The sequence below is a fragment of the Dama dama genome, chromosome 22, assembly GCF_033118175.1.
Source record: "Dama dama isolate Ldn47 chromosome 22, ASM3311817v1, whole genome shotgun sequence".
Taxonomy (NCBI): domain Eukaryota; kingdom Metazoa; phylum Chordata; class Mammalia; order Artiodactyla; family Cervidae; genus Dama; species Dama dama.
The window spans coordinates 43552407-43578671 of record NC_083702.1 but is presented as its reverse complement, the minus strand read 5'-3'; the positions used below and the strand labels follow the sequence as shown (position 1 = coordinate 43578671).

Sequence of the window (26265 nt, the reverse complement as noted above, 5' to 3'; positions counted from 1 at the left end):
TCCATATCCTTTCCACCTATATAGAAGAGATGCTAAATGCTTGTGAAGTGAATATATGAATGAATGAGCCAGTCCAGCACATTTATTGACAGTGTGGGTTTGAAATCAGCCAGATTTAAGGTCAAAATCTTACTTCATCACTCATCCACTAAGTCACTTTGGTTCAGTCTCCTAATCCCATACAGCCTCAGTTTCCTTATCTCAAGAGCAGAGGGAAAATAATGATATAGGGGTTGGAATGAGGATTAAGTAACAATAATCAGAGCCAACATACATTGAGATGGACTTTGAGCCAAGCACTGTAGTTAGGCATTGAAAGTGCTAACTCATACTCGCAATTTTGTGGTGGATGGTTGGTTAGACAGTAAACTCTGAGTATCTTAGCCATTATCATATTTGTGATCAAAGGGGAGAAGATTCCAGATCCTTAAGCCTCAGGGGGCTTCTTCTCATGCATCCTGCTCAGATTCTGGCTGATGAGGCCGTGTAGAGATTTGGCTGTGGAGTTCAGCAAGCAGCCCTTTGCCAAGCTGGCTCTCACTGTCTGACCCTCTTTTTGGACCGGTCCTTTAGCTTGTGACTTATTATATTTCCTCCTCCAGGTGGCGCTGCAGAGTGGGGACTGGGCTTCTGGGTCGCAGCGTCCCCTGGTGGTCAATTTCCATCAATGGTTTTGATTAGGTACAGAGCAGTTTCCACAACTCAAGTGCAGTGACAGTGGATGATATACATGGGGGAAAAATAGAATTTGATGTAATAAGTTTTAAGTCAGAGGAGAGTGAAGTGTGCAGGGGGGAGATAGACCAAGAAGGGACCAAACCGTATCAAGGAAATTATCATCAATAATAACATTAACATCAATAATTTACTGTCCATCTTCCACGTGGCAGGCATTATACTGAGTACTTGGCATTCACCAACTTATTTAACCCATCTACAGAAGGTTTCATGAGAACAATGGCTTTCATTGAAGCTGGGCACAGAGTAGGTGTCTGGGACATAGTAAGTGCTCACTACATTTTGAGAAATGAATAAGGCAATAATCCTATGAAACAGGTATAATCATCTCCATTTAGAAAAATGAACAAGGAAACTGATGGTCAGAGAGGTTACATAACTCAGGTGTGTCAGAGCCAGTGTACCTAAGTTCCAGACCCAGCTCTGCTGAGTGCTGAGACATCCCAGAGGCGGGCAGGACCCTTCTGCCTTCAGGGAGCTTGCTGTCTAGTTGGCTTCATCCACACCCTTCTTGTCTTCAAATGCTGCTTTCTGGGGCCTGCCAGGGTGGCTATTTATGGCTCAGAGAGGAGGTCAGTGAGGTTCCCCTCATAAATTACAAAGAGAGACACATGTGGGTCAGGATTGGGGAATTCAGTACGTGAGGGATCCCCAGGAACCTTGCTCAGTCTAATCTGGGATTTTCCTTCTCTTCCTTAGGAGAGTCATTATTCCAGGCGGTGGGCACTTGCTGACTTCCTGTAAGATGGGCTCCAGGGCCATCTCCCAGTCCTGCCCCAGCCTCTGATCATCATCATGCTCCTGTTTCTGCCACTGGAGCTCTTAGTCCTGATAAACAGCTCCTCAGAGGTGGGCTTCTTCATTTTATCTTGCAGACCTGCAGCACTTGAGTGAGAAAGGTTTGAAAACTGCTGTGCATTTTGTGACATTAAGATCTAGTCTTCATTCAGGACTGGCAGCCCTCAGGTATGTTCTGAGAGTATTGAACCTTTCCTTGGAGACATGGTTATAAATGGATATTAGTGCATACACGCGTGCTGAGTCACTTCAGTCCTGTCTGACTCTTTGTGACCTTAGGGACTGTAGCCCGCCAAGGCTCCTTTGTCCATGGAATTCTTCAGGCAAGAATACTGGAGTGGGTTGCCATTTCCTCCTCCAGGGGATCTTCCTGAGCGGAAGAGCCAAACTTCCTCTCCCGAATTGCAGGCAGATTCTTTACCACTGAGCCTCCGGGGAAGCCTATTGAATGGATCTTAGTATACCTTCATAATGCAGCGATGCCCCTTCTCTGGGTGGCCCCTGGTGTTTTTATTTTGTTTTTTTTTTTTTTTTTAATATATAGCTTCAGTGTCTTCCATTTTTTTCTTCTTTCTTTGTTTACTGCTGTGCTGGGTCTGCATTGCTGTGCAAGGGCTTTGTCCAGTTGCAGCGAAGAGGGGCTGCTCTTCCTCTTGGTGCTTGGGCTGCTCACTGCGGCGGCTTCTCCCGTGGCGGAGCGCGGGCTCTGGGGGTGGGGGCTGCAGTAACTGAGGATCTAGGATGCAGGCTCAGTAGTGGCCGCACCCAGGCTTACTTGCCTCACACTATGTGGGATCTTCCTGGACCAGGGCTCGAACCTGTGTCCCCTGCATTGGCAGCTGGATTCCTAACCACTAGACCACCAGAAAAGACCCTAGCATTTGTTTTTGAGTCCTTGAGCCTCTTTATTTTTCAGCATTCTCTTTGGCACTTTACTATCAGAATGTCACTTTACTGTCATTTGCTTCCTACTGACCCTCGCAGTTTTCTTCCTCCTGACCTCTTGGCCTCAAACCCCTGAGCTGTTAGGTTTGGGTGTACATTCAAAGTAACCTGGTGGGAAGGGAGGGCCTGCAGACTTGCTTCTGTGAGTAAAACATGTGAGCGTTACTGCCTGGACCAAGAGCTACCAACTCGGACAGTTGAATAGCTTGTGCGTGAGTTTTTCCCACAGGCTGTGGAGAGGGGAGGTTATCGTAAGTCAGCTCACAAGATGCAAGAGGTCACTTCAGGCATTTCTTTGTACCTACTCAGAAAGACTCAATACAAATTTGCCGCCTGCAACATGTGAAGGGTTTGGCTTCTCTTCCTGGCAATTCCTCGGCCTCATTCTCTCACCACAGTAGCAGCAGGAACCAGTGGGGGTGCTGAGGGACACAGGAATCACAGCAGCAGCAGGACCAGGGCCTGCTGCTGACAGAGTGTCTGGCCTCAAATTACACTGTTTCAGAGCTCGGGCATAAAATTAGCAGCAGGGTTCTGTGTATGAGGAGCCAGAGAAAATAGCCAGATTCAGCAGAATTATGGGCAGAAGAAAGGGAGAGAAGGAGTTGGGGAGGGGAAGAGCTGGCCCACTGCAGCCCCCCTGGACAACCCTGGACCGCTGCCCCGAGGCACAGGCAGCTGCCCAGTGGCTGAGTCAGGTCCCCAGGAGGCTTTTTGGGGTGGAGGGGGCTGGGGATGGGAAAGGAAGATCTTGAGAAACCCGGGAAGGTGAAATTGAGGGCTTATCCTACCCTGCACACACACACACACACAACACACAACACACACACAAACACACTGAAAACTTGGCACAAGATTTAGATATTCCCGTATCTAGGCACTTTTCATGCATTTTTTCTCATTAAGTTTTACTACAACCCTATTTGGTAAGCCTATTTCACAGATAAAAGGATGAAAAAGGACATATTCACTTGCTCAAGTTCATGTGCCATGGATATATTCATGTTTATGCTCGGTTTGTGCCCACTCAGATTCCAGCATTTCAATATAGCCTCTCTGCAGCCACTGTGGAGAAAAGGATGGAGGTTCCTTAAATGGCTAAAAATGGAGTTACCATATGATCCAGCAACACCACTCCTGGGCATATATCCGGAAAAGAGGAAAACTCTAACTTGAAAAGATACAATCACCCAAGTGTTCATAGTAACAGTATTTACAGTAGCTAGACATGAAAGCAACCTAAATGTCCATTGACAAATGAATGGATAAAGATGTGAGATCACACACCCACACACCCCCAATGGAATATTGCGTGCATGCTCAGTTGCTCAGTTGTGTCTGACTCTTTGCAACCCTATGGACTGTAGTCTCCCAGGCTCCTCGGTCCACGAGATTCTCCAAACAAGAATGCTGGAGTGGGTTGCCATTTCCTTCTCCAGAGGATCTTCCTGACCCGGAGATCAAAGATGATCTTTGATCAGAGATCATCAGAGATGATCAGAGATCAAAGATGTCTTCTACATCTCCTTCATTGGCAGGTGGATTCTTTACCACTGAGCCGCCTGGGGGAACACAATGGAATATTATTGCTCAGTGATAAAAAATAATGAAAAAAAATGCGATTTTCAGCAAGATGGATGGACCTAGAGATTGTTATACTAAGTGAAGTAAGTTAGACAGAGAAAGACAAATACCACGTGGTATGGCTTATGTGTGGAATCTAAAATAATGATACAATGACCTTATTTACAAAACAAAAACAGACTCACAGACACAGCAAACAAATTTATGGTTACCAAAGGGGGAAAGGGGTGTAAATTAGGAGACTAGGGTTAACAGATATACGTGCATGTGTGCCAAATCCCTTCAGTCATGTCTGACTCTTTGAGACCCTGTGGACTGTATGCTGCCAGGCTCCTCTGCCTGGGGATTCTCCAGGAAAGAATACTAGAGTGGGTTTCCTTGCCCTCCTCCAGGGGATCTTCCCGACTCAGGGATCAAGAGTCTTATGTCTCCTGTATTGGCAGGTGGGTTCTTTACCACTAGTACCACCTGGGAAGCCCAACAGATACACACTACTGTATATAAGTCAGATCAAGAACAAGAACCTACTGTATAACGCATGAAACTGTATTCAAAACCTTGCAATAATCTATAGTGGAAAAAGCCTGAAAAAGAATACATATATATGGATATTTACATATATATATATAATATATCTGGATCACTTTCTATACCAGAAACTAGCACAATATTGCAAATAAATTATGCTTCAATAATAAATAAATATGTCTTCTCAAACTTACAATGTCACTTCTGTACACATTGCATGTTCTTAATATATACAATATAAATACCCTCACACTTGTCTACACAGACTCATATATGTTTATAAACATGTTTATATATGTTTTCAACTAAGTGCATGTGATGATACACTCGTATGCCAGTGCTAGGTCATACTTTGTTGCTAAAATCATTGTCACTTCTGTTTTTCCTGACCAGCTGCAAGCCAGTGTCCTCCTGGTCCCCAGCCCCAGCTAGGTGCTTATACCTCTTGGAACTCACAGACATCTGCCACCCGCGACCCTGTCCTGTTACTGCTCATTTGGTTTCATCCTCCAGATGGGGAACCCTGAGTCACTATGACTGGAACAGAGTCATCATTTATATTATTTCTAGTTCTTTGGGTGTGAATTCTTTGGTATGCTGAGTCTATAAGCTATTTTTCATAGTGGAGAGGTTCTTTCCACAATTTGCAATTTTGGTCTATGAGTCTATAGGGAAGTTTTGTTATTGCCTTGCAAGCTCATGGCATCCAAAGTATTTTGATGTTAATTCTTCATCTTGGAATGTCTATACTGCATGGGTAGCTTAGATCTGGGTCTGACACCAGCGCATATTTTATGCTTGAGGCTCTGATCTTGTATATGTATCTCTCATTCTGCCCATGTCCTGGGAGAGTATCTCAGCTCCTGCAGTGAGCCCAGGCTGATAGCGGAGATGTTCTATTGCTTTAATCAGTTCTGACACCCAGCTTCACACTGGGAGTACAGATTTGATTTCCTGCCAGCAGAACAGGACTTAGAGCCTGAACCTAGTCCCAGACTGGTGGCTAGTCCCTGATGCCTCAGACAGTAAAGAATCTGCCTGCAATGCAGGAGAAATGGGTTTGATGCCTGAGTCGGGAAAAACTCCTGGAGAAGGTAATGGCAACCCACTCCAGTAATTTTGCTTGGAGAATTTCATGGACAGAGGAGCCTGGCAGGCTACAGTCCATGGGGTCACAAAGAGTTGGACAGGACTGGGTGACTAACACTTTCACACTTTCAGTCCCCGATTACGCATTAAGATCTTACCCCTATGAGCCTATTTCTACCCTTGGTTTTCCCACTGGGTGTGGGGTGCCTCTCACTGGTATAGGTTCCCTTCTTTTAGAATCTGAAGATTACACTTTCTTGCTTTTGAGCTGGACTCTATATGTTTAAAATACTTAAAGATATATTATCTTGCAGCTTTTATATGCCTGGAGTAGGGTGGGAAATTTTGACTTGGGTTCACCCTGCCATGTTTATTTCTGTATTCCAAATGCCCTGTTTGATAAATAGCTGATTGGGTATATCCCTCCATTTTTCTCCTTTCTTCTCTTCTGTCCTTCAACGTTGTTCCTGCTTCCCAAGGAGTCCATAAAGAATCTTGATTTCTGAAGAGCCCTTGGCCCTGGCCAGGCTGCAGGAGGAGAGGCAGATCCTCATTGGGTCAGGGTTGTAGTGCCGGGCCCAGGGCAAACTCTATTTAGGGGAGAAGGTCCCTTGGGATGGCTGGGTAGAGTGGGGACGAGGTTCACAGGAAGGGCTTGAGGCTGCCAGCTGCCCTTCATTTGTAAGCCAGACAGCTCTTGGGATCCTAAGAATGACTCATCCCCAGTCTCTGTGTCTGGGAAACAACAGAAGAACTACAGTTGGGAGATCTTGGTTCCAGGCTCCACTGGGCTGGCTCTGTCCCCACAGAGCCTCGTCCCAGCCCTGGGAGTCTTAATTCAGCTTGGGTTTGGGACAGAGCGGGCCAGAAGGGCCCGTTCTGTGACGCCAGAAGGCATGTCTTCTCCATCATCCATATCCTCTTCCTGCTGCTTTCTACTTTGCATCTGTGATGCATGAGTGAATGTGAATGTGTGTGTGTGTGTGTGTGACAAGTAGGTGTGGCTCTCTTGGGAGCGCTCCCTTCAGAATTCTATAGCCATACATGTTAGAAGGGCCACAAAATCATATTCATTCCCTGTATGTTGGGTGAGCACTTGCAACATGCTAGGCACTGCACTACCTGGGAAGACAGTTGTCAGACATAAAAATATAGACAAATACGGAGCTATAATAGTTCTCAATGCTCTAAAGCAAAAGTACAGGGATCTGGGAGAGAATAGCAGAGAGAGGGTGACGTATTTAGAGTTCAGGTTCCTGGAAGTTCTCCCTGAAGAGGTGACTTCCCAGATGAGCCCTAAAGCAGACAGGGAAAATCATTCCAGCAGAAACAGCCTGCATGAAGGCTAAGAGCAGAAGACATCTTGGACCATTCTAGAAATGGACTAGAGGCCAGTGTGGAAAGGAAACAGCCCAGGAGAGGGGGCTGGGGAAGCCAGTAGGGTGTTCAGAACTTTGGAGGCAGACAGGACTAGAAGTTTGGACTTTCTCCTAAGTGCAAGGTAAAGCAGTTAAAGTTTAAGCAGGGAAGAGTAGGCTCATATTTGTAATGTGATGCTCACTCTGGTTGGCAGCCCTGTAGGGAGATATGGCTGTGCCAGGCCCAAGTAGGCTTGGGGATCTCGGCATGAGAGAAGGGCAGCCCAGAACTCCAGGAAAGGGGGAATCGGGAAGGGTGAACCAACCCTCACATTCCAACATGACACAAGTGCCTGCGAGCACTAACTTTGTTGGGAGTACCAGGAAGGCTTCCTGGAGGAGGTGGCATCGGAGCGGGGACTTTGGGAAGGAAGGTGAGGTGGAGGCCTGCACCCCCAGCCTAGGGAATAGGTTGGGTAAAGTCTCAACAGTGAGGGGGTGCAGGTTGGGTGTGATGAGTCAGTGGATGTGAAGTGACTCCCCAAGGATGTAAGCCCCCCTGGTGGCTGAGTCAGCACTGAGGCCCAGTCTCTGATGAACAGGTTTCTGATGCCCAGCCAAGATCTGGCACCGAGAACTGACATCGAGAAAGTCCCTGATGCCCCCCCAAATCAGTGTACCCCACACACCCAGCGTCAGAGAGTGTGTACTTCCCCAGTTGTGGTACAGCTGCAAGGTGGGGAAGAGGAAGTGTGGGCCACAGGCCAGCCCCAGAGGGCCTGGAGGAGGAGCCTCTTCTAGAGCTGAGAGAAGCTTGGCTGGGGCCTCCCCAGAGGCAGCTCCGGGGACTCCTGGGACCACAGCCGAGACACAGGGGAGCTCGAGGGAAGTGAGAGGTGACCTGGGCCTGGGCCTGGCCGTGAGACCCTCCGCCACCCCTCCCCCGGACTAACAGCCATGGCCAGGGCGCAGCAGCTTCGGGCTGAGAGGTGAGTGCAGGGGCGCTGCCCACCCGGGGCCTCCTCGCTGTTCCCGGCAGGCCTTGCAGGGCAGAGGCCCACCTTCCTGCAGCCGCTTACCAATGTCAAAAGTTGAGAGGTTGGAGTTGAGTCAGACCCCAAATACTCAGAAATACAGACTCTGAGAACTTTTTTAAGGAAACTCCTAGTCGTGGCTGACTTCCTTCAGGCACAGATGAAGATACTGAGGCTCAGAGAGGGGGAGTGACTTTCCCAGGGTCACGCAGGGGTGGGTGGTGGAGTCTGGATGGGAACTCAGGTGTCTGGGGCCCAGGCTGGACCTCGGTACTCCACACTGTTCAGTAATGGCTTTTCATCTTCTGTTCAGATGGAGGCACAGAATCTGGCTCTTTTCCAGGGCTTGGCTCAAATGTCAACTCCTCCGAGAAATCTTCCTTAACAGCCCCCTCTGAACACTTGCCCTGTTTCCTTCTTCTGTGTAGTCCCTACTTCTCTGGCATAATAGTCTATACACACCCATCTGTTTTCTTTGTCACTGGCTCTGCAGTTAGAAGGAAGTTCCATAGGGTATTTATCTCTTTTGATCATTGCTATATCCCAGGTCCATCTAGTCAAAGCTATGGTTTTTCCAGTAGTCATGTACAGATGTAAGAGTTGGACCAAAAAAAGTGCAGAGTGCCAAAGAATTGATGCTTTTTCATTGTGGTGCTGAGAAGACTCTTGGGAGTCCCTTGGACAGCAAGGAGATCAAAACAGTCAATCCTAGAGGAAATCAACCTTGAATGTTCACTGGAAGGACTGATGCTGAAGCTGAATCCACTACTTTGGGCATCTGATGCGAAGAGCCAACTGATTGGAAAAGCTCCTGATGCTGGGAAAGATTAAGGGCAGAAGAAGAAAGGAGTGGCAGAGGATGAGATGGTTCGATAGCATCACCAACTCAATGGACATGAACTTGAGCAAACTCTGGGAGATAGTGGAGGATAGGGAAGCCTGGTGTGCTGCAGTACATGGGTTCGCAAAGAGTCGATATGACTTAGCAACTGAACAGCAAATATCCCAGGATTTGAACAAGGCCAGTACTAAGTGCTTAGTAAATGCTGCTGAGTGAGTGAGTGAATGAATGAATAACAGACTGATGGATGGATCTTTGAGCTGGAAAGTGTCTTTAGATCATTCTGGTCCAATCTTGTCATTGTATGGATGAGAAAACTGAGCTCCAAGGAGAATAAAATATTCACTCAGGGTCACATGGAGTGGCAAGGCTGGGGCTCCCAGCATAGCCTTGCCAGGGCCTCGCCTCATTTCTCAGGAGACATTCTCTGAGTTTCCTCAGTAGGCCGGCCTGTGCTCCGAGCTGTGGGGGGATCTGAGGACATAGGGCTTGGCTCCTGCCTTTCTGGATCAGAGCTGCAGATGACATCAGAAAGAGTGTGTTAAAAGCATGGAAGTGGCTCAGAGGGTCACCGGGGATGGGTCAGGCTGGTCTGGCCGAAGTGGGCAGCAGAGGGCCCCTAGTGGACTTGGCGGCTAGAAGTGGGAGCTGGGATGGAATTCCTGAATGTCAAATATCAGAAGGAAGGTACGTGCATGCACAAACATACACATGTGTGTGTGTGTGTGTTGCAGGAGGGGTATCAAATGCAAATGCTTGGAGGGTGATTCAGGAATGCCCTTCCAGGGATTTTCCTGGAAGTTCAGTGCTTAAGACTCTGCACTTCCACTGTAGGGGGTATGGGTTTGATCTCTGCTCAGAGAGCTAAGATCCCACATGCTGTACAGTGCAGCCAAAAAAAGAAGAAGAATGGTCTTCAAGAGCCACAGAGGGGGGTGCTGGGGACTGGGGTGAGGTTCAGGAAGGCAGGAGCCAAGCCCCATGTCCTCAGGTCCCCCTACAGATTCCAGCTCCTCCAGCCCCCAAGTCCTCAATGGAGACTGGGCCTGGCATGTGAACCTGCACCCAGGAAATCGCTGCTGTTTGAGGCTGGTGGCACCTCCTGTTTCTCAGGGCACATGGGTCAGAGAGATGATGCCCAAAGCCGAACCCTCCCTCCCAGTCCTGGTCTCCTGGGAGCTGTGCTTGCCCGTCTAGGGAGGAAAGGTCCCCTTCCCCCCTCTTTCATGCGGCTATAGAGCCGGGTCTGGGGTCTCTCAGTCTCCCTGCACCTGGAAGCCTCTTTGAAAGTGAGGTCTGGATGCCTGAGGCCGAAGTGGAGGATGTAGTGGGAGGGCAGCAGATTTCAGGTAGCAGGACTTTCTAAGTCCTGAGACACCCGAAAGTGGAAAGGACTGCTGTGAGAGCCTTGAGTGCACTTCCCACAAGCATGTTTTGAGCACCTACTGTGTGTAGGAGGCAGGAATCCTGAACTAGCTGCTGCTCTAGGGTCTTTCCACCCATCACCCAGCACCTCCTGTCCAGGCCTCCCAAACAGATTTTTCATGAGCAGTATCAATCTATGGGCCCTAAGTGGGCTTCTGTTCAGAGGGGTTCTGGGTGAGGTCTTCAGGAGGCAACTCTTCTAGGGGGACTTGCTGCCCATTTTTTTGCACCCTTGCCTTTGCCCGGCGCAACACCTTCTTGGTTCAGCTCCCTGGCCCTGCCCCGCAGGCAGCCAGGCTGTCCCCACTTGGCCCACAGTGGTGGTTTTGTTGCTAAGTCGTGTCTGACTCTTTGCAACCCCAGGGACTGTAGTCCGTCAGGCTCCTCTGTCCATGGGATGTCAGGCAAGAATACTGGAGTAGGTTGCCATTTCCTCCTCCAGGGGATCTTCCTGACCCAGGGATCTAACCTACGTCTCCCTTGCCTCCTTCAAGTCTCCTACACTGCAGGTGAATTCTTTATGCCTGAGCCACACTGTCAGCCCACAGTGGACTTGCTGTGAAACAGACACAGGGAGTGGGCTTGCATCTCCTTGAGCACCTACTATGTGCCATTGCTGTTCCGGGCACTGGTGATACAGCAGTGAGCAGGGTCCCTGCTTTTGTGGGGCTTCTCCAGCTGTGCTTGTTACAGATGTGACCTCCAAACCCTCCTGGGATGTAAATACCTCCATGGGCCCTGTCTCAGAGTGGTGTAGGGGTCAGAGCTCAGAGAGGAGTCTTCCCAAGTCTGCTGACCTTGGCAGTGTCAGAGCGGGAGTTCAGGTCTTCATCTTTCACCTGTGCCCTCCCCTCTGTGACACACAGGTCTCCCAACATAACCCCCTTCCTCGCCCCACCACCCCCAGGCGGGGCACAGGCGCCCTTCGTGAGCAGGCGCTGCCGGTCTCCCTGGCCTCATCCCTCGTAACTTGCCCCTTCTTGCACAGTTGCACTCTTTCTCTTGCCTGTTGTCCTGGGTCGACTCCTCTTTACCTGGCGCCTCTTCTTCTGGGAAGCCCTCCCTGATCACCCTCAGTCTGAGCACACCTTGTCCTCCTTGCAGGTACAGCATCCTTGCTTCTCTCTCTGAAAAACGTCACCCCCATCTTAGAAGTGTTGGCTTGCCGAGCTTTCTTGCCTGCTGCACTACTGATTCTTCAAGGGAGGATAGTAATGGCTGGGTTCCTGCTGCAGCTTGAAACATTGTGGGCTTTTCCTTCACAGCTTCTATGATCACTGAAATTATGTAATTATTTATCCAGCTCCTCCAATCAACCATGAAACCCAGGAAGGCAGAGGCCACATCCTAGAATTCTTAGGACAGTGTCTGAGATACAGTAGCTGCTGACAATATTATTACTGTTGTTATTATTTCAGATGGGAGACTGATGCTGTGAGGGGCTGGCATTTACCTGAGTTTAACACACCAGGGCCAGTGTAGCAGTGACTGGGAACAAAATTCTGGTGCCAAATCCCAGTTTTTTTTTTTTTTTTTTACTTTTTTGGGACAAGTTCCTTAACCTCTGTGCCTCAGTCTGGAAAAAGGTTACACTGTCTTAGGAGGGCGCCGGTGCTCGGTGCACTTAGGACATCGTCAGCTATGGTTACCGTTACCTGTTTCCCTGCAAAGGGCCGTTGATACCTCTCTGGTTCCTTCCCGCCCCACCGGCCTCCTACTGCAGGTGAAATAGTCAGGAAATTCACCGTCTCGGGGGAGAAAGGGGAGGCGGAAGCTTCTCACAAGGGTGTTACTACAGGACCCTGCGTGGAAAGTGAGTGGGGGAGGCTGCTAGCCTGGGAGCGGTGGGGATTTCCTGTGCATGCCCACTGCCAGCCTGAGTGACCTCTTGTGCCAGCCTCCAGAGTCCTGAGCTAGATCCCAGCAGTCCAGGTCACGTGGGGCCCAGCAGGGGCTGGGACTGGTCCCTGCTGGCTCTGAGGTTCAGGCAGCCCTGCCCCCCACTCCCACCCTGTTTCCCAACTGCCGCAACAGGAACACGGTTGCTGATGGCTTCTAATTTCCTCATCTGTCCACAAGCAGCTGGACTGGGTGACCCCTAGCTGCTCCTCCTCCCTCGCCTTGGTGTTCCGTTTTCTCTTCCTCCATCCATCCCTCTCAGTCTCCTCCTCCGCTCACTGATTGCTCTTCCCTGGGGATTTTAACCACTAGTCACAGGGCAGAAGGTTCTTACCACTCCCACTCCAGCTGGGACCCCCTTCAACTCCACTCCCTGCCACACACCAGCTTTTGCAGGACCATGACCTGGGTGCCCCAGGAGCCTCTCAGATTAGCACGTCCCAAAATGAGTCCATCAACCCTCCTCCCCTTCCACCCATCCTGGTCACAATACGGGTAATATGTGGGAGTCACTCTTGACGCTGCCCTTTCTTTCACCTCTATATCCTAACAGTCCCCAAACCCTGCTGGTCATAACCCTGAATGACTCACAAATTAGCAGTGTATCTGTTGGACATGCAGAAGGCTGCAGAGAACAGAGGAACTGATAAGTGGCTGAGACAAACAGAGGTTTATGCTTTCACATAATGAGAAGTTCAGAGGTAGGCCACAGCTGGTTCTGCTGTTCAGTGACTTCAGGACCAGAGTCCCAGAGATTTCTGGGACTTGTTTCTCAAAAACGTGATTGTTCTCACGTTTTTGCCTCATGAATGCAAAGTGGCTGCTGCAAGTCCAGATGTCACATCTGCTTTCCAGGCAGGCAGTTGGGGAAAGAGGAGGAGACCCGACTAGCTTTGTCCATCTCTCTGGATGTTGAAGCAAACTCTCTCCCAGAGGCTCCTACAGCAGATTTCCTCTTAGTCTCAGTGGCCAGAACAGGTCACATGGCTGCTCTTAGCTGCATGTGGCTGCAAGTGGGTCTGGGAAACAGCAATGGGATTATTATGTTTGGCTCAGGCCAACTGTGATCTATCACCTTGGGGCTAGGCTTTGTCACCGTGGAAAGAACTGGATCTTGATTAGCTAGGAAGAAACTGGGGGCACGAAAATGGAACAGCGTCTGCCGAGGTATCCCTTGTGTCTGTCCTCTCTTCTTGTTCCTGCTGTCTGGCTCAGGCCCCCCTCATCTCTCAGCTGGACCACTTCAGGGCCTCCCAGGGGTGCTCTGTGCCCCAGTCTTTGCCCTCCTTTTTCTCTCCACGCAGCTGCCCGAGTTGGCCTCCTATAGCCAGAGCCCTGTAGTGTTTTCACTCTCTTCTGAAGCTATCCATGGCTCTCTGTTGCTTATTAAGTTCCTCAGCTCTGCGCTGGAGACCTTCCTCAACCTGGCCTCATCTGCCTGTTCAGACTCTGATCCCACCAGACTCCAACCACAGTAGGCTTGTCCACGGAGCCTTAGCCCGTGCATTCCCTCTGCCAGGAAGGAGGGCAGGTGTTCCCCTGCCCCGGTCCTACCGTGTGGGCGCCTATGCCTCCTTCTAGACCCAGCTCAAATGTCAGCTCCTCTGTAAGGATTTTCTCAACCTGAGTATAATGAACCGTCCTCTCTGGGAAGTATGTGACCCAGTGCCTCGAACAGGATCTGATAGGCAGCGGTGCTTGATGCTCTGTTCCTGAATGAATAACGCAGCCCCAAAGCGATTTGCTAGATTCCAGTATGGTTGTTGACATGTGACTCCGACTCCAGACGCCTGGTCTGTGTCACAGCCTGGCATGTGAGGGGTGTTGAACGGAGAACGCCAGGTACATGGGTTCCCTTGGCACAGGGCCTTGCGCCTATCAGCCCCTCAACACTTCAGGATGATAACCAGCATTTCTTCTCCTCCCACCTCCCTTAGCGACTTCGAGCAGCTTCCTGATGACATTGCCATCTCAGCCAACATCGCTGACATTGAGGAGAAGAGAGGCTTCACCAGCCACTTTGTAAGAGAGACCCCTGCACCCTCACCCTCTGACCTCTGAGCCTCCAATGCTCTCCTCTCCTAAGTTCTATCCTGGTGGTTCTCACCAGAGCCATTCTACCCTCCAGGGGACACTTTGCAGTAAATATCTGGAGACAGTTTTAATGACCACAACCCGGGGTGGGGAATCTACTGCGTGGCATCCAGGGATTCTGGTTCATGTCATGCGGTGCCCACGACAGGGAAATACCTTGCCCCCAAAGTGATACTGAGGTCGAGAAATTCTGATCTAACCCTAGGACCTCTGGACCTCCACCCTCCTCTCCCTCTGGCCTGTGAGGCTTCCCCCAAACCCCTGATCTGCAAAGCCCCAGTCCCTGGCTTGCTGGCTCAGTCTGTGGCCTATGTCTTCCTTAGGTTTTCGTCATTGAGGTGAAGACGAAAGGGGGGTCCAAGTACCTCATCTACCGCCGCTACCGCCAGTTCTACGCCTTACAGAGCAAGCTGGAGGAGCGCTTCGGGCCGGAGAGCAAGACCAGCCCCTTCACCTGTATCCTCCCCACGCTCCCAGGTAAGCCGCAGCTGGCTGCCCCAGGTCGGAGCCCGCCTGCTGGCCTCTCCTCCCAGCTCTGTGGGTGCTGTTCAGTGCTTCTGTTTTAGCTAAACCGTTCTATTTTAGTGAAAACTGTTTATTTAATCCATGGCCCCCTCCTGCCAGTCACAGGCTGCCGCCTCTAGCTCTCCGGCCTCGGAACCCTTGACCTCTGAGCCCTTGACCACCTGTGCTCTGTGACCTTCACAGCCGCCCTGCTTTAGCCAGCCACCACCAGGTTTGAGCGCATCAGCTCCGGCTTCTCCTCCTGGAAGCAGGAATCCCTGTGTTCCCCATGGTAAACACAGACTCATCTTCCAGCCCTGTGACTCCTCAGTACCCCATGGGTGCGCCTCCTTCCCTGCTCGGCTGGGACACTGTGGGGGTGCACCCATTGCTGCTTTTGGACGGGCCTCTCACCCCCTGCCTCCTGGCCTTCCACCCCTACTCGGTCCTGACATGCACCTTGGAAAGGTGCAAACCTCTCGGCTTCTCAAGGCCAGCCTTCGCGAGCCCAGCAGGAGAGAACCCTGACGGAGTCGGGTGTAGGGGTCACGGGGTAGTCTTGGCTGTGCCTGCCACACCCCACAGGCTGTATCCAAGCACCCTTTCCCCAGACAGCAAAATCCTCTCTGATCTTCCCTTCTTCAAGCTCCAAACCCTGCCTCCAGCTGGAGTTCCTGTCTGCCTCAGCCAGTGCCCAAGTTTCCAAGCCAGCAGCCAGCCCCAGGGAGGAAACGCATGCATTTCCTCACCCCACCCCTTCCCCATCTCTGGGCGGCAGGGAGGAGGCGTCCTCCCTGATCGCTTGTCTCTCGCGGCCCCTGTAGATTCACCTTCTCCTTCATCTACTTACTGTCTGCGAAGCTTCACCACGGGCGGGCTTGGTTCTCTTTCATCTTTAAGCAAAAATGTATCCTAAGTGAGCATTCTGACCAGAAGCCTCCGTGAGCCCCAAGGGCCCTCAAAGATCTTGCCTTCCTTCCACGATAAATCTTGACTTACTGTCTGACTTTCTCATCTTCCATCCTCTGCTCAACCCACAAGCTGGGTTTCAGCTCTTCCTGCTCTGTGAGTTCCTCTGGGGACAGTGGCCCATGACCTAATCCATGGGTACAACTCAGGCCTCATCTTCCTCATCCCACTTCTTCCTGTGGGATGCTCTCTCCAAACTTCTGTGGTGCCAGCCTCTCCCAATTCCCTTCCTATCTCCCATGACTCCTCCATCTCCTTACAGAGTCGCCCCCTCTGGTGCTCCTGGGAAGGTGGGCACCCATCGTCCTCACTTTTGTCTTCTCACTCCCCTCCCTTCCTCCTCTCTGGCGCCCCGCACAGGCATTTGACCTGCATGCCTATGACTTTAGTTGCCCTTTACTTGCTACTAATCCCCCAGTTTCTCACTACCCCAGGCCTCAGATGTTACTCTCCTGCCATTCCCAGACACCAGTGTGCCTCATGGGCAGTGACCAGCAGGAGCCAGACCTATCTCACATTTGCCTTCTGGAGGGCTCTCTGAGTGGGTGATTCAGAGCCCCCTGAAATTCCCAAAGAGGACATTTGTCTTTGATCAGCATCATCAATTTCCCGTTCCACACAAACACCCTGTCTTGCTTTCAAGGAAGGATTCACCCATCCACTCCTCAAATATTTACTGGTTTGGCCCTTATTCTACACCATGGCTCTTAACCTGGGTGGCATATTGGAAGTACCTTGAGGTTAAAAGATTCTTGATGCCCGTGTTCCAACCCCAGAGATTCTGATTTAAATTCTTCTGGGGTGAGTCCTACGCAATGAGATTTTACACACTCCTTGAGTGACATGAATGCACAGCCAGACTTGAGGACCACTGTTCTAGGTGATGAGACTGTAGTTGTGAGCAAAGCAAAGATCCTGTTCTCTTTCTAAGAATCGTGTGTGTGTGTATGTGTGTGTGTGTGTGTGTGTGTGTAGGCAATAGATAAACAGTTAAAACAAGAAAAGAATCAGCTGATGATAGTACAACAGAGAATGCACATTGGATGGCGGCCCCCAGAGTGCCATGGGCCGTTGAGCGGGAGGAGCGCTGCGCTAGTGGGAAGGGTTCCTGCCTCCAGTGGGCAGCTCCGGGCCCAGAGACAATGCTCTTGGGCCAGATTCCCAGGACAGCTCTTTGTGTTTCCTCAGCCAAAGTCTACGTGGGTGTGAAACAGGAGATCGCTGAGATGCGAATACCTGCCCTCAACGCCTACATGAAGGTAAGGTGGGGCTAGGCCACGTGGCCCCTGGAGGGCACAGGGTGCTGAGCGCTGAACCTGGGAGAGGCCCAGGTGCCGTCCCTGAGAGTGGCTTTGGGAACTGGGGCTGGCTCTCCTGCTCTGATGGCCCTCATCTTCCATCCTTAAAGGCCAGACCTGGGGAGAGAAACAGGACATGTTCTCAGGGTCCTGGGGGATGGGGCAGGAGCAGTTGAGGACTCAGGAAGCCACACCTTCAACTGACTAATGGCTGTGCTGAGCCTCCTGGTACAGAGGAGAGTAAGATCCAATGCCTTCCCCAAGGTCCCCACTGTCCCATGGGAATACAGACAGATGAGTCATGAAACCATGAAGAACAGGCTGTATAACAGGGGCATGGCAGACCAGGGCCCCAGCTTTCTCACAGAGCACCTGCATATGAACAGGACACAGGCTGGATTTTAGTGGCATCCATGGGCCTTGGACGGATGCCCTTATGTATTCCCCAACCTGTAAACTGTCTGCATCCTCAGGAGATGGGAGCACAGAGGAAGGAGCATCTTACAGACTGACACAAGGCTGGTTAGGAAAGCCTTACACCAGTTAAAGCTGTGCAAGAAACGGATAGTGTTCCTGGGGGTAGTGAGCACCCCGTCACTAGAGGTATGCAAGACATGTCTTGATGGCAACCTTAGGAAACTGGAGAAGGCAGCCCTCTTCAGAGCCAAGAGGCATCCTCAGAGACAGTGAGATCACCACTTCCTCTCCAACTCTTATGGGAAAAGAGCACTGAGCTAGGAGTCTCTTTGGCCTTTGCTCTGTCATTCCCTGGGTGATTTAGGGTTAATTGCTCATCCTGTCTAGGCCTCGGTTTTCTTGCCCCCAGCTTTCTGGTTTCACGGGAGGGGACTGATGTTGAGAAAAGGACAGAAAAGTGCTTTGTAAACTGTGAACCTACTTCCAGAATGTGAGACAGCATGACCCCTAACGGAGTGAGGAGGCAGGAGGAGTGCGGAGGGGGAAGGGGAAGGGAGCAGGAGGCTGGCTTGCCCTCCCCAGCGGCTGCAGGAATCCCAGGCTCTGGGTGGAGAACAGGTAGGGTAGGGAGGCACCTGGGCTCCAGCACTGGCAGCGTCTCCCCTCCAGGGGGCGCTGTGACAGCTGCTTCTTCATGGGGGCTGGCTCCTGCAGTCTCCTGCAGTCTCCTCCAGCAGGGCTGGAAGGAGCCAGAGGGAGGAGGGGTTTGGAGCTGGAGCTCTTCACTCTTCACCTGGTCTTGGCAACCAGCAGCCTGGAGGATTTCATCTCTACCTGTCTGTGTCTGAGTGGGTTCCTTGAAGCCAAGAGGTCAATCAGTGCTATGGTAACCCCACCCTGGGCTTGGAACATTCAGAGACGGGGAGCTCATTACCATTCTCCCTGACCCAGGCTGCTCATCCATTGTTGGACAGCTATTAGAAAAGCCCGGCTTCCTGTGACTTCTACTCACTGGTCTTACCTCTGTCCTCATTAAGAACAGGGTTCATGTGATAACGACAATTGCCTGGAACCAGGTGGAGCACAACGAGGAGGCTCTTGATATATCCATGCATTTGTTGGATAACTGGCTTGTTTAATTCTCTCAATAACCCGTGAGCTCAGTACTCTTATCCCTATTTTAAAGTGAGGAAATGGAGGCACATAGAGGTAGAGTCATTCCCTTGGTGTCACAGAGCATTTAGTAAGTAGGATGGGGGTGAACACATATCTCTGGGACTCCAGGATTTTGCTCTTATCCACTGTACTGTGTTCGAATAAAAGTAATAGCAACAGTGATAACATTGAGCTTGGATGGGGCCCCTGCTAGATGCCTATTCTAAGTGTTTTGCACGAATTCACTTATTTAGTCCTTCCACAGTCCTACAAGGGAGGTATCCTCACCTGCATTGTATTAATGAACACACAGAGGCATCCTTGCCCAAGGTCACCTGGATGAGCGGCAGATTCTGTCCCAGGCACAGCCTGGCTCTGTCTGTGCCCTTGAGCTCATCTCTGGGCAGCCCTCTCCCATCCTTCCCCTAGAACAACCATGCCTTTTCTAGGCTCTGAGTTTGCAATTCCTCTGGGATGGAGTTCCAGGCCTCCCCCCATCCTGCTGTCCCCATGGGGTTTTCTGGGGGGGCGGGCTCTGGATGCCTCTGGAGCTGGAGCACCCAAAGCCAATCGCAGTGCTCCTGGGGACCTGTGCAGTGGACAGCTTGGAGGGATGACCCTGCCAGGTTCTGGGTGCTCTGCACCTTCGCAGCTTGAGGGTCATTGCATCGTGGTGGGTGTTGCAACCAGCATCAGATAATCAGTCTCAACCCTACCACTTCCTAGCTCTGCCCGCCCCCCTGACCTGGGCGCTTTCCCACTCTGATCCTATAATATGACATACAGAATCAGGAAGCACCATTTAGGCGGTAATACCACCAAGTGTTGTTAATATGGTTTATCTGGCAGGTACTTCCCCCACCACTGTCTCATTCTGACCTAAGGGATGAGCTTTGGTGACAGATGGCTCTGGGTGACTAGCTCTGTCGCTCACTAGGCTGTGTGGCCCTGGGCAGTTCCTTTCACCCCTCTGACCCGCTCTCCCAGATTATTGTGAGAGGGAGTGAGGTCACACGGTGTGGCAAATAGTGCAGAGGCTGAGTAGTCACCACATCAGGTCATCTGTTGTGCCTGGAGGCCTTTGGGTCTTTTCCAGACGAGTTCTTCTCAAGTTAGGTGGTCCCTCCTGACCTTGAACCTGGGGGTAGATCTTGTGACATGTTTCAATCACCCTGTTGAAATTTCAAAAATATATCTTGTTTCTTTATCACACAGAGAATGCATTAATGGCCGGGGAATAGTGTGTAGGGGGGTTGGGGATGGAGCGACGGGGCTGGGATGCCAAGACTGCTGACCCCCGACCTGTCCTGCCTCCTCCTCAAACGCAGAACCTCCTCAGCCTGCCCATCTGCGTGCTGATGGACGAGGACGTTCGCATTTTCTTCTACCAGTCGTCCTACGACGCCGAGCAGGTGCCTCAGGCGCTCCGGCGGCTCCGCCCGCGCACCCGGAGAGTGTAAGTGATGGACCCTGGGCTCCCAACGGCCCTGGGCCACCCGCTGCTGACTGGGTGGGCTGTCCTGGAGGCCCCTGCCGCGAAGGCAGTTTCTCCCGTGAAAGAGGGCAAGGGAAAGAAACTGGGTCTCTTGTCTGAGCCTTCCAGGGTGGTTTGAGTCGTTAGGTAAGCTTGGAAAATCAAGCGTAGGGCCTGGACGGACAGAAAGTGGGTGTGTTTTGATGTATGACAGGAAGGACCAGAGGACAGGGGCTGTGATAGGAAGATCTTGTTGCCATGGCAACCACTGGCGATGGCCCAAGGGCTTAGGGTGCTTGGGGCGGGCAGAGTGGGGAAGGGAGGAGGAATGGTTCTGTCTGCAAACATTCTTCCATCATCGCCTGGGACACCTTGTCCCTGGTTAGTTTTAGTTCCATGGAGCCGGCTGTGGCTACTGGTGTATCACACTGGCCACCAGGGGGCGCTGCTGCCCACTCCCTTATTCTAAACGGCCCACAGCTCCCTCCGGCCCCTTCTAAGCAGGGGGGTGGGTGGGGGCTGGGTGGGGGACTAAAAATTCAAGCCGATGAAATAGAGCTGCTGCTGCTAAGAATCCCAGGACAAGGCTCCTGAGCCCCGCCTGCCCATCCAGATCCTCCCTCTGTTCCAGCCAGCATCTCCAAGTGTCCTCTCCATTTCCCGCAGGCACCCAGGCAGGTGTGGCCTGAATTCCAGCTGTGCCTCACAGCAGCCCTGGGTCCTGGAGTGGAGTTCAGCACTTTCTGAAGCCCATTTCCTCAGCCAGAAGATTAGGGGATGAGTGAGGGGAGTAACGGGAAAGAGTTGGCAAGCTACGGCCCTAAGCAAATGTTTATCTGAGCCTCTGCTTTCTGGTCCACAGAGGGGGGTGCAGTCGCTCCTCCAGGGCGATGAGAGCTGGGGGTAGTGTGCTGGCACAGAGGAGCAGTTGTAGCCGCATCTTTAACTCCTCACGGAAGCAGGCACGGGAGCAGGAGGGATGACAAGCCCCTCTTCTCTCTCCACAGAAAGAGCGAGCCCCCGCAAGCTGCTGGCATTGACCGCATGGCAGCTCCACGAGCGGAGGTACCCTCCCACCTCACCACTGGGCAGCAGCCTGGCTCCACCTCCAGCCCCTAAGCTCGCTCTGCTGGTGCCCGCCGTGTGCCTAGGGTGGGGGTGGGTACAGGGCGGGGGGAGGGGAGGGCCCGCAGCCCCAGCCTCAGACACCCGAGAACTCCCAGCCACTGGGGCGGGGCCTGTGGCGAGCGCACCGAGGCGGGGGGTACTCCAGCCAGCCAGCATTCATTCAGCAAGCTCAGTCCCGCCCTGGGTACCAGAGCTTCAGAGGTGACTTAGACCAGGCCCTGTCCTCAAGGGGTTCACAGCTCCCCAGGGACACACTCTTAAAAATGGGCATTTCAAAACCAATGTGGTCAATGCCCTGGGGATTATGGGGGCACAGGAGTCCCCAGCGAGGCCTGGGGGATGGGGAAGTTACCCAGTCCGGGGAGTTTGAACCCTTCCCTCTCTTGCTCATGCCCCCAGGCTTGGAAAGAGCACCTGCTCTGGAGTCAGAGAGACCTGGGTTCTACTCCTGGCTTCTCCCTAACAAATAGAGTGGGGCATCAGAAAGTCACTCATCTTCCCTGAGCCTCAGGCTCCTCATCTGTTAAATGGGACACTGGAGTATGTAAGCATTGCAGTAGGAACTTGGTGAATATTTCTTCCCTCCTTCCTTACCATATTCTTCTCCCAGGCCCTGTTTGACTTCACTGGGAATAGCAAACATGAGCTGAATTTCAAAGTTGGAGATGTGATCTTCCTTCTCAGTCGGATCAATAAAGACTGGCTCGAGGTAAGTTTGGAGGTGAGCATGGAGATTTTGTTGGAGGTGAGCTTGGAGGTGAGCATGGAGGTGAGACTGAAGGTGAGGAGGAAGGGAGGTTGCAGGTAAGTTGGAGGTGAAGTCGCTTTGATTCTGTGAGGGATCAGAGAAAGAGGAGGGATCTGAGAAGGCCCCAGGGAAAAGATGCTGTCCAAAGGTGGTCCTGGAGATCTGGGCAGGTAGATTGGGGAAGCCTGAGGAAATATTGTGTATGTGACTGGAGCAGAAGATTCTGGCACCTACACTTGCCTCTGACCCCATCAGTGGTCACATTAGACAGTCAGTTAACCCTCTGAGTTTCATTTCTTGTTCTGTAACAGGATCTCTCGGCCTGTTCAATCTGACATTTGGGAGCAGGCAGTTCTCTGTTGGGAGATGCCCTGTGCACCGTGGGGTGTTTAGCGGTGACCTTGGCATCCATCTGCTAGATGCCAGGAGCACCCCTCTAGCTGCAACAATCAAGTGTGTCCCCAGACCTCTGGCCCCAGAAGGTAGAATCACACCCAGTGGAGACGTGCTGTTTGTAATCGGGTAAAGTTACTCACCGCGCAGAGTGAGTGAAAGTGAGGAGGGAGACTCACTTGAACTCCAGCGTCTGACGTCACATCCTAGCTGTTTTTAACTAGCTGTGTGACTTTGGGAAACTTACTCAACCCTGTGGTTTCCTATCCCGTAAGTGGAGATAACCCTGGCCGTTTCTTCATAGGTTTCTGGGAAGGGTTGAAGGAGACTCAGCTGTTCGGGGCCTGCCCCATGTAGGGCCTGGGTGTTGGCATCTTGGCCATGCTGGATCCCCGCCAGCGGCAAGCATGGTTCTCACAGAGGCTCAGAGCACGCCTGGAGATGGAGGGGGTATCTCCGAGTGGGAAGTCCTGGCCTCCGTGCAGCCTTTCGGATTAACTCCTCTTGTTATGAAAGATTCCCTTTTCTCGGGGCTCCTGAAGCGGTGTGTGAAGGAGCTTATGGGACAGGTCCTGAGGCAGGGCCAGCCGCCAGGGGTCCGGGGACCATTGAGGGAAGGGGAGGGCCCCTGGCGCCCAGGGGCTGGAGAGGAGTGTGGACCAACTGTTCAGCTCACAACTTGGTTTGATTTTTACCCCAGTCCCTCAGCTCTGTCTCAGGTACTCATGAGCTCTGACAGCGGAAGGATATTGCTGGGTCATTCTCCAGAAACAGGAAATGTTTGTCGACTTCTTGTTTTCTAGAAGGTTCTGGCTCAGTATGCTAGCTGACTTCTAGCTTCAGATGGATGGGAGGGTTAGGGAAGGAGCACGAGTACTACCTCAGCCTCAGTTTATATGTCTGTAAAAGGGGCTGGAAGAGTATGTCTTCCATAGGGTTATGAAGATTAAGAGAACAGGTGACAGCACCTGATGCCACACACCCAGGCCCTAGTGATGGCTAGGTCTTGGCTGGAGTTTAGGAGAGAGGCCTGGCTGGAGGGAGATTTCTGGTTGTTTGGTCTAGAGCAGGCGGTGTCCATGGATGAATGAATGAATGAATGAATGGGCCCCGCCTCTAACCCTCTCCCCCCGCTATCCTGTTTTCCTCCTGACACCTACCACCATATGACTGCCCGTAAAGTTCTCCTGTTTATCTGGGCCTTGTCTGGAGCACAGTGGAAGCTCCAGGGGGGAGGGCATGGATTTCCATCCCTTCTGAGTGCTCAGAGCCTACCCCTTAGCTGGCACTCAAGAAGTAGTCGAATGACTGAGTGACTGAATAAATGAATGAGATGAAAGCAGGTCTTGACTTGGTCAAAAACGGATGTCTTGGGGTGAACAGCTTGGTGACTTGCCCACTTTTTCTCTTCCCTCTGCATAAAGGGACCCAGACCTTGTCTGCCTTTCCCCATCATTATAAACAGGCAGGACTCCGAGACATGGCCCTGCTGCCTCTCTCAGCACCCACAGGGCAGTGTCTTCTTTCTTCCCTCAGGGCACTGTCCGGGGAACCACGGGCATCTTCCCAGTGTCCTTTGTGAAGATCCTCAAGGACTTCCCAGAGGAGGAAGACCCCACCAACTGGCTACGCTGCTACTACTACGAGGACACCATCAGCACCATCAAGTTGGTGGCCCGCTGGGAGGGAGGGATCTGTCCAGCCTCCCTGCCCCTCCCCAACCCTACCCCACCTCTGGGCTCCAAGACCCAAACCAGATCACATGTCCCCCGACCAAACACACACACTTGAAAGCCTGCAGTGGCTCCCACCATCCTCCGGATAAGCCATACCCCATCACAAGACTTCAGGGTCCAGTGTGACCCGGCCAGCCTCCTTCCTTTGCCCCCTTCCTGGCCGGCTGCCTCCTAACTCCTGCCCACTCTCTCCTTAGGGACATTGCAGTGGAGGAGGACCTCAGCAGCACCCCACTCTTTAAGGACTTGCTGGAGCTCATGAGGTGAGGGGCTAGGGTGGGAGGGTCGAGGGGCGTCAGACACCCTGCCGGAGAGAATAGAGAGAGGAACACAGCACATTCAAGGGCTGGGCCTTTTGTATCTGTTTCACCTTCTTGTTTCATCCACAGCCCAGCCCTGCAGGGTGGGTATCAGCTCACCACATTAGAGATGAGTGGGGGGCTGCAGAGAGGTAAAGGGGCTTGTGGTTTATGGGCCTGGATTTGCTGAAGTTTTTCTAAGTCAAAACCTTGGACTTGAACCCTCCTCCATCAGGGAACCACCATCTCCCGAGACCCAGTTATGAACAGTTACTTTACAGAATGGAAATGACATTGTTATATTCCTGACTGTAAAAGTAATATCTATTCATTATTTTTTAAAAAAGAATGTCAGAAGTCATGGGAAAGTATAAAGAGGTGAAATCACCTCATATTTTACTCCTCTCATTATCTGATGTGCATTCAGATTTCTTCAGCTCACACCCCACCCACACCCCACTCCCCATAATTTTATTATTTAGTTGGTTACAGAGCATTGTTCTGTGGCTGCACCATAACTAATGCAGCCATCTCCTTTTATTGGCATTTAAGTTATCTTCCACTTTTTTGTTATACTACTGTGAATAGTGCTGTGATCCGCCTATTTGATGTCTTGTCTGATTATTTCCTTAGGATGATTTTCTAGAAGTGAGGTTTGGGGATCAAGGTGTTCACAAGTCAGAGCTTCTGACCCATTTTGTCAGATTTACCTGTGGAAAGTTTGAATAGCTGTTCACCTGTCTACCTGCACCCAGATCAGACACTTCCAATCCTTCATGAGTTCTTTGTGGCCACACGCAGGGCTGGCTCAGGGGCTTTATCCTCCTCTACCTCCTCTATTCTGTGCTCAATAAAACCCACCTCTCTTCCCCATGACAGTTCTTAAGTCTTCAGCACATTATAAGACATTTCAAGCTGTTCCACGAATTTATTGTGAAAGTCCCATTTTCCCCCGGAGGTCTCAGTTTCCCCATCTGTACAATGGGAGATTGGACCACTCGGATGATGGAACCGGTGTCCTGCTCTGACCTCTTCCAATTCTTAGATCCTAGCCATAAATCTCCCCCCATCCCCTCTCCCTCCTCCCACACCTAGGCCTGGAGGCTGCTGGGCCTTTCCCGAACCCTGATCTCTCCCACCCAGGCGGGAGTTCCAGAGGGAGGACATCGCCCTCAACTACCAGGATGCTGAGGGGGACCTGGTTCGGCTGCTGTCGGATGAGGACGTGAGGCTCATGGTGAAGCGGGCCCGAGGTCTCCCTTCCCAGAAGCGTCTCTTCCCCTGGAAGCTGCACGTCACCCAGGAGGACAACTACAAGGTCTACAACACGGTCCCCTGAGCTGGTGGTGTCCCTGGGTCAGTGAGGGGACTTCTGGCAAAGAGCCCTCTGAGGGGATTAGGACCCAGAAAGCCTGGGCGTGTGGGACAGACTTCCTGGTTCTGAGTGGGACAGACCTGCTGACCTTGGCATGTACATTTGGTCTCTGAATTAAATAAACCATTTCATCTTAAAGGGGCAGGCTGAGGAAGAGAATGTCTTTGGAGGAGAGAGAGGAGAGGAAGTAAAAACCCATTCATGAGTATCACTGAGGGATCATTTATATACAGAAGAGGGCCCTGGCTTTGAGCCTCTAATCCAGCCACCTGTTCCCTCGCCTTGTCCCCTTGTGTGGGGAAACCCAGTGACACTCCTGTCCCTTCTGGTCACTCCCTTTTAAACCCTCTCCTAGGAGTAACCACTTGCCTCATGGAAGTCATCTTTCCTTGGGTACCCTCTGGGTCAGGCCAACACCAAGCCCTCTGTGTGACCA

At 51.7% G+C, this 26265-nt stretch overlaps 1 protein-coding gene across 1 annotated transcript; it reads left to right on the top strand.

Moving 5' to 3' along the window:
• Window positions 1-7833: 7833 nt before the first annotated feature.
• On the top strand, window positions 7834-25967 carry NCF4 (neutrophil cytosolic factor 4). Its single transcript, XM_061125303.1, has 10 exons — window positions 7834-8029; window positions 14177-14261; window positions 14657-14810; window positions 16995-17065; window positions 20005-20132; window positions 21158-21215; window positions 21889-21987; window positions 23956-24086; window positions 24353-24418; window positions 25598-25967. Exons 1-10 carry the CDS (start codon window positions 7998-8000, stop codon window positions 25791-25793), a joined length of 1020 nt encoding a protein of 339 aa, XP_060981286.1. The 5' UTR covers window positions 7834-7997; the 3' UTR covers window positions 25794-25967.
• The last annotated feature ends 298 nt before the right edge of the window (window positions 25968-26265 follow it).

Bases quoted from the DNA above. Each gene is read 5' to 3' on its own strand.
- NCF4 (XM_061125303.1), top strand. From the start codon at position 7,998: ATGGCCAGGGCGCAGCAGCTTCGGGCTGAGAG. The intron at 14,811-16,994 runs GTAAGCCGCAGC...GTGTTTCCTCAG, and splicing joins TATCCTCCCCACGCTCCCAG to CCAAAGTCTACGTGGGTGTG. The intron at 21,216-21,888 runs GTACCCTCCCAC...TTCTTCTCCCAG, and splicing joins TGGCAGCTCCACGAGCGGAG to GCCCTGTTTGACTTCACTGG.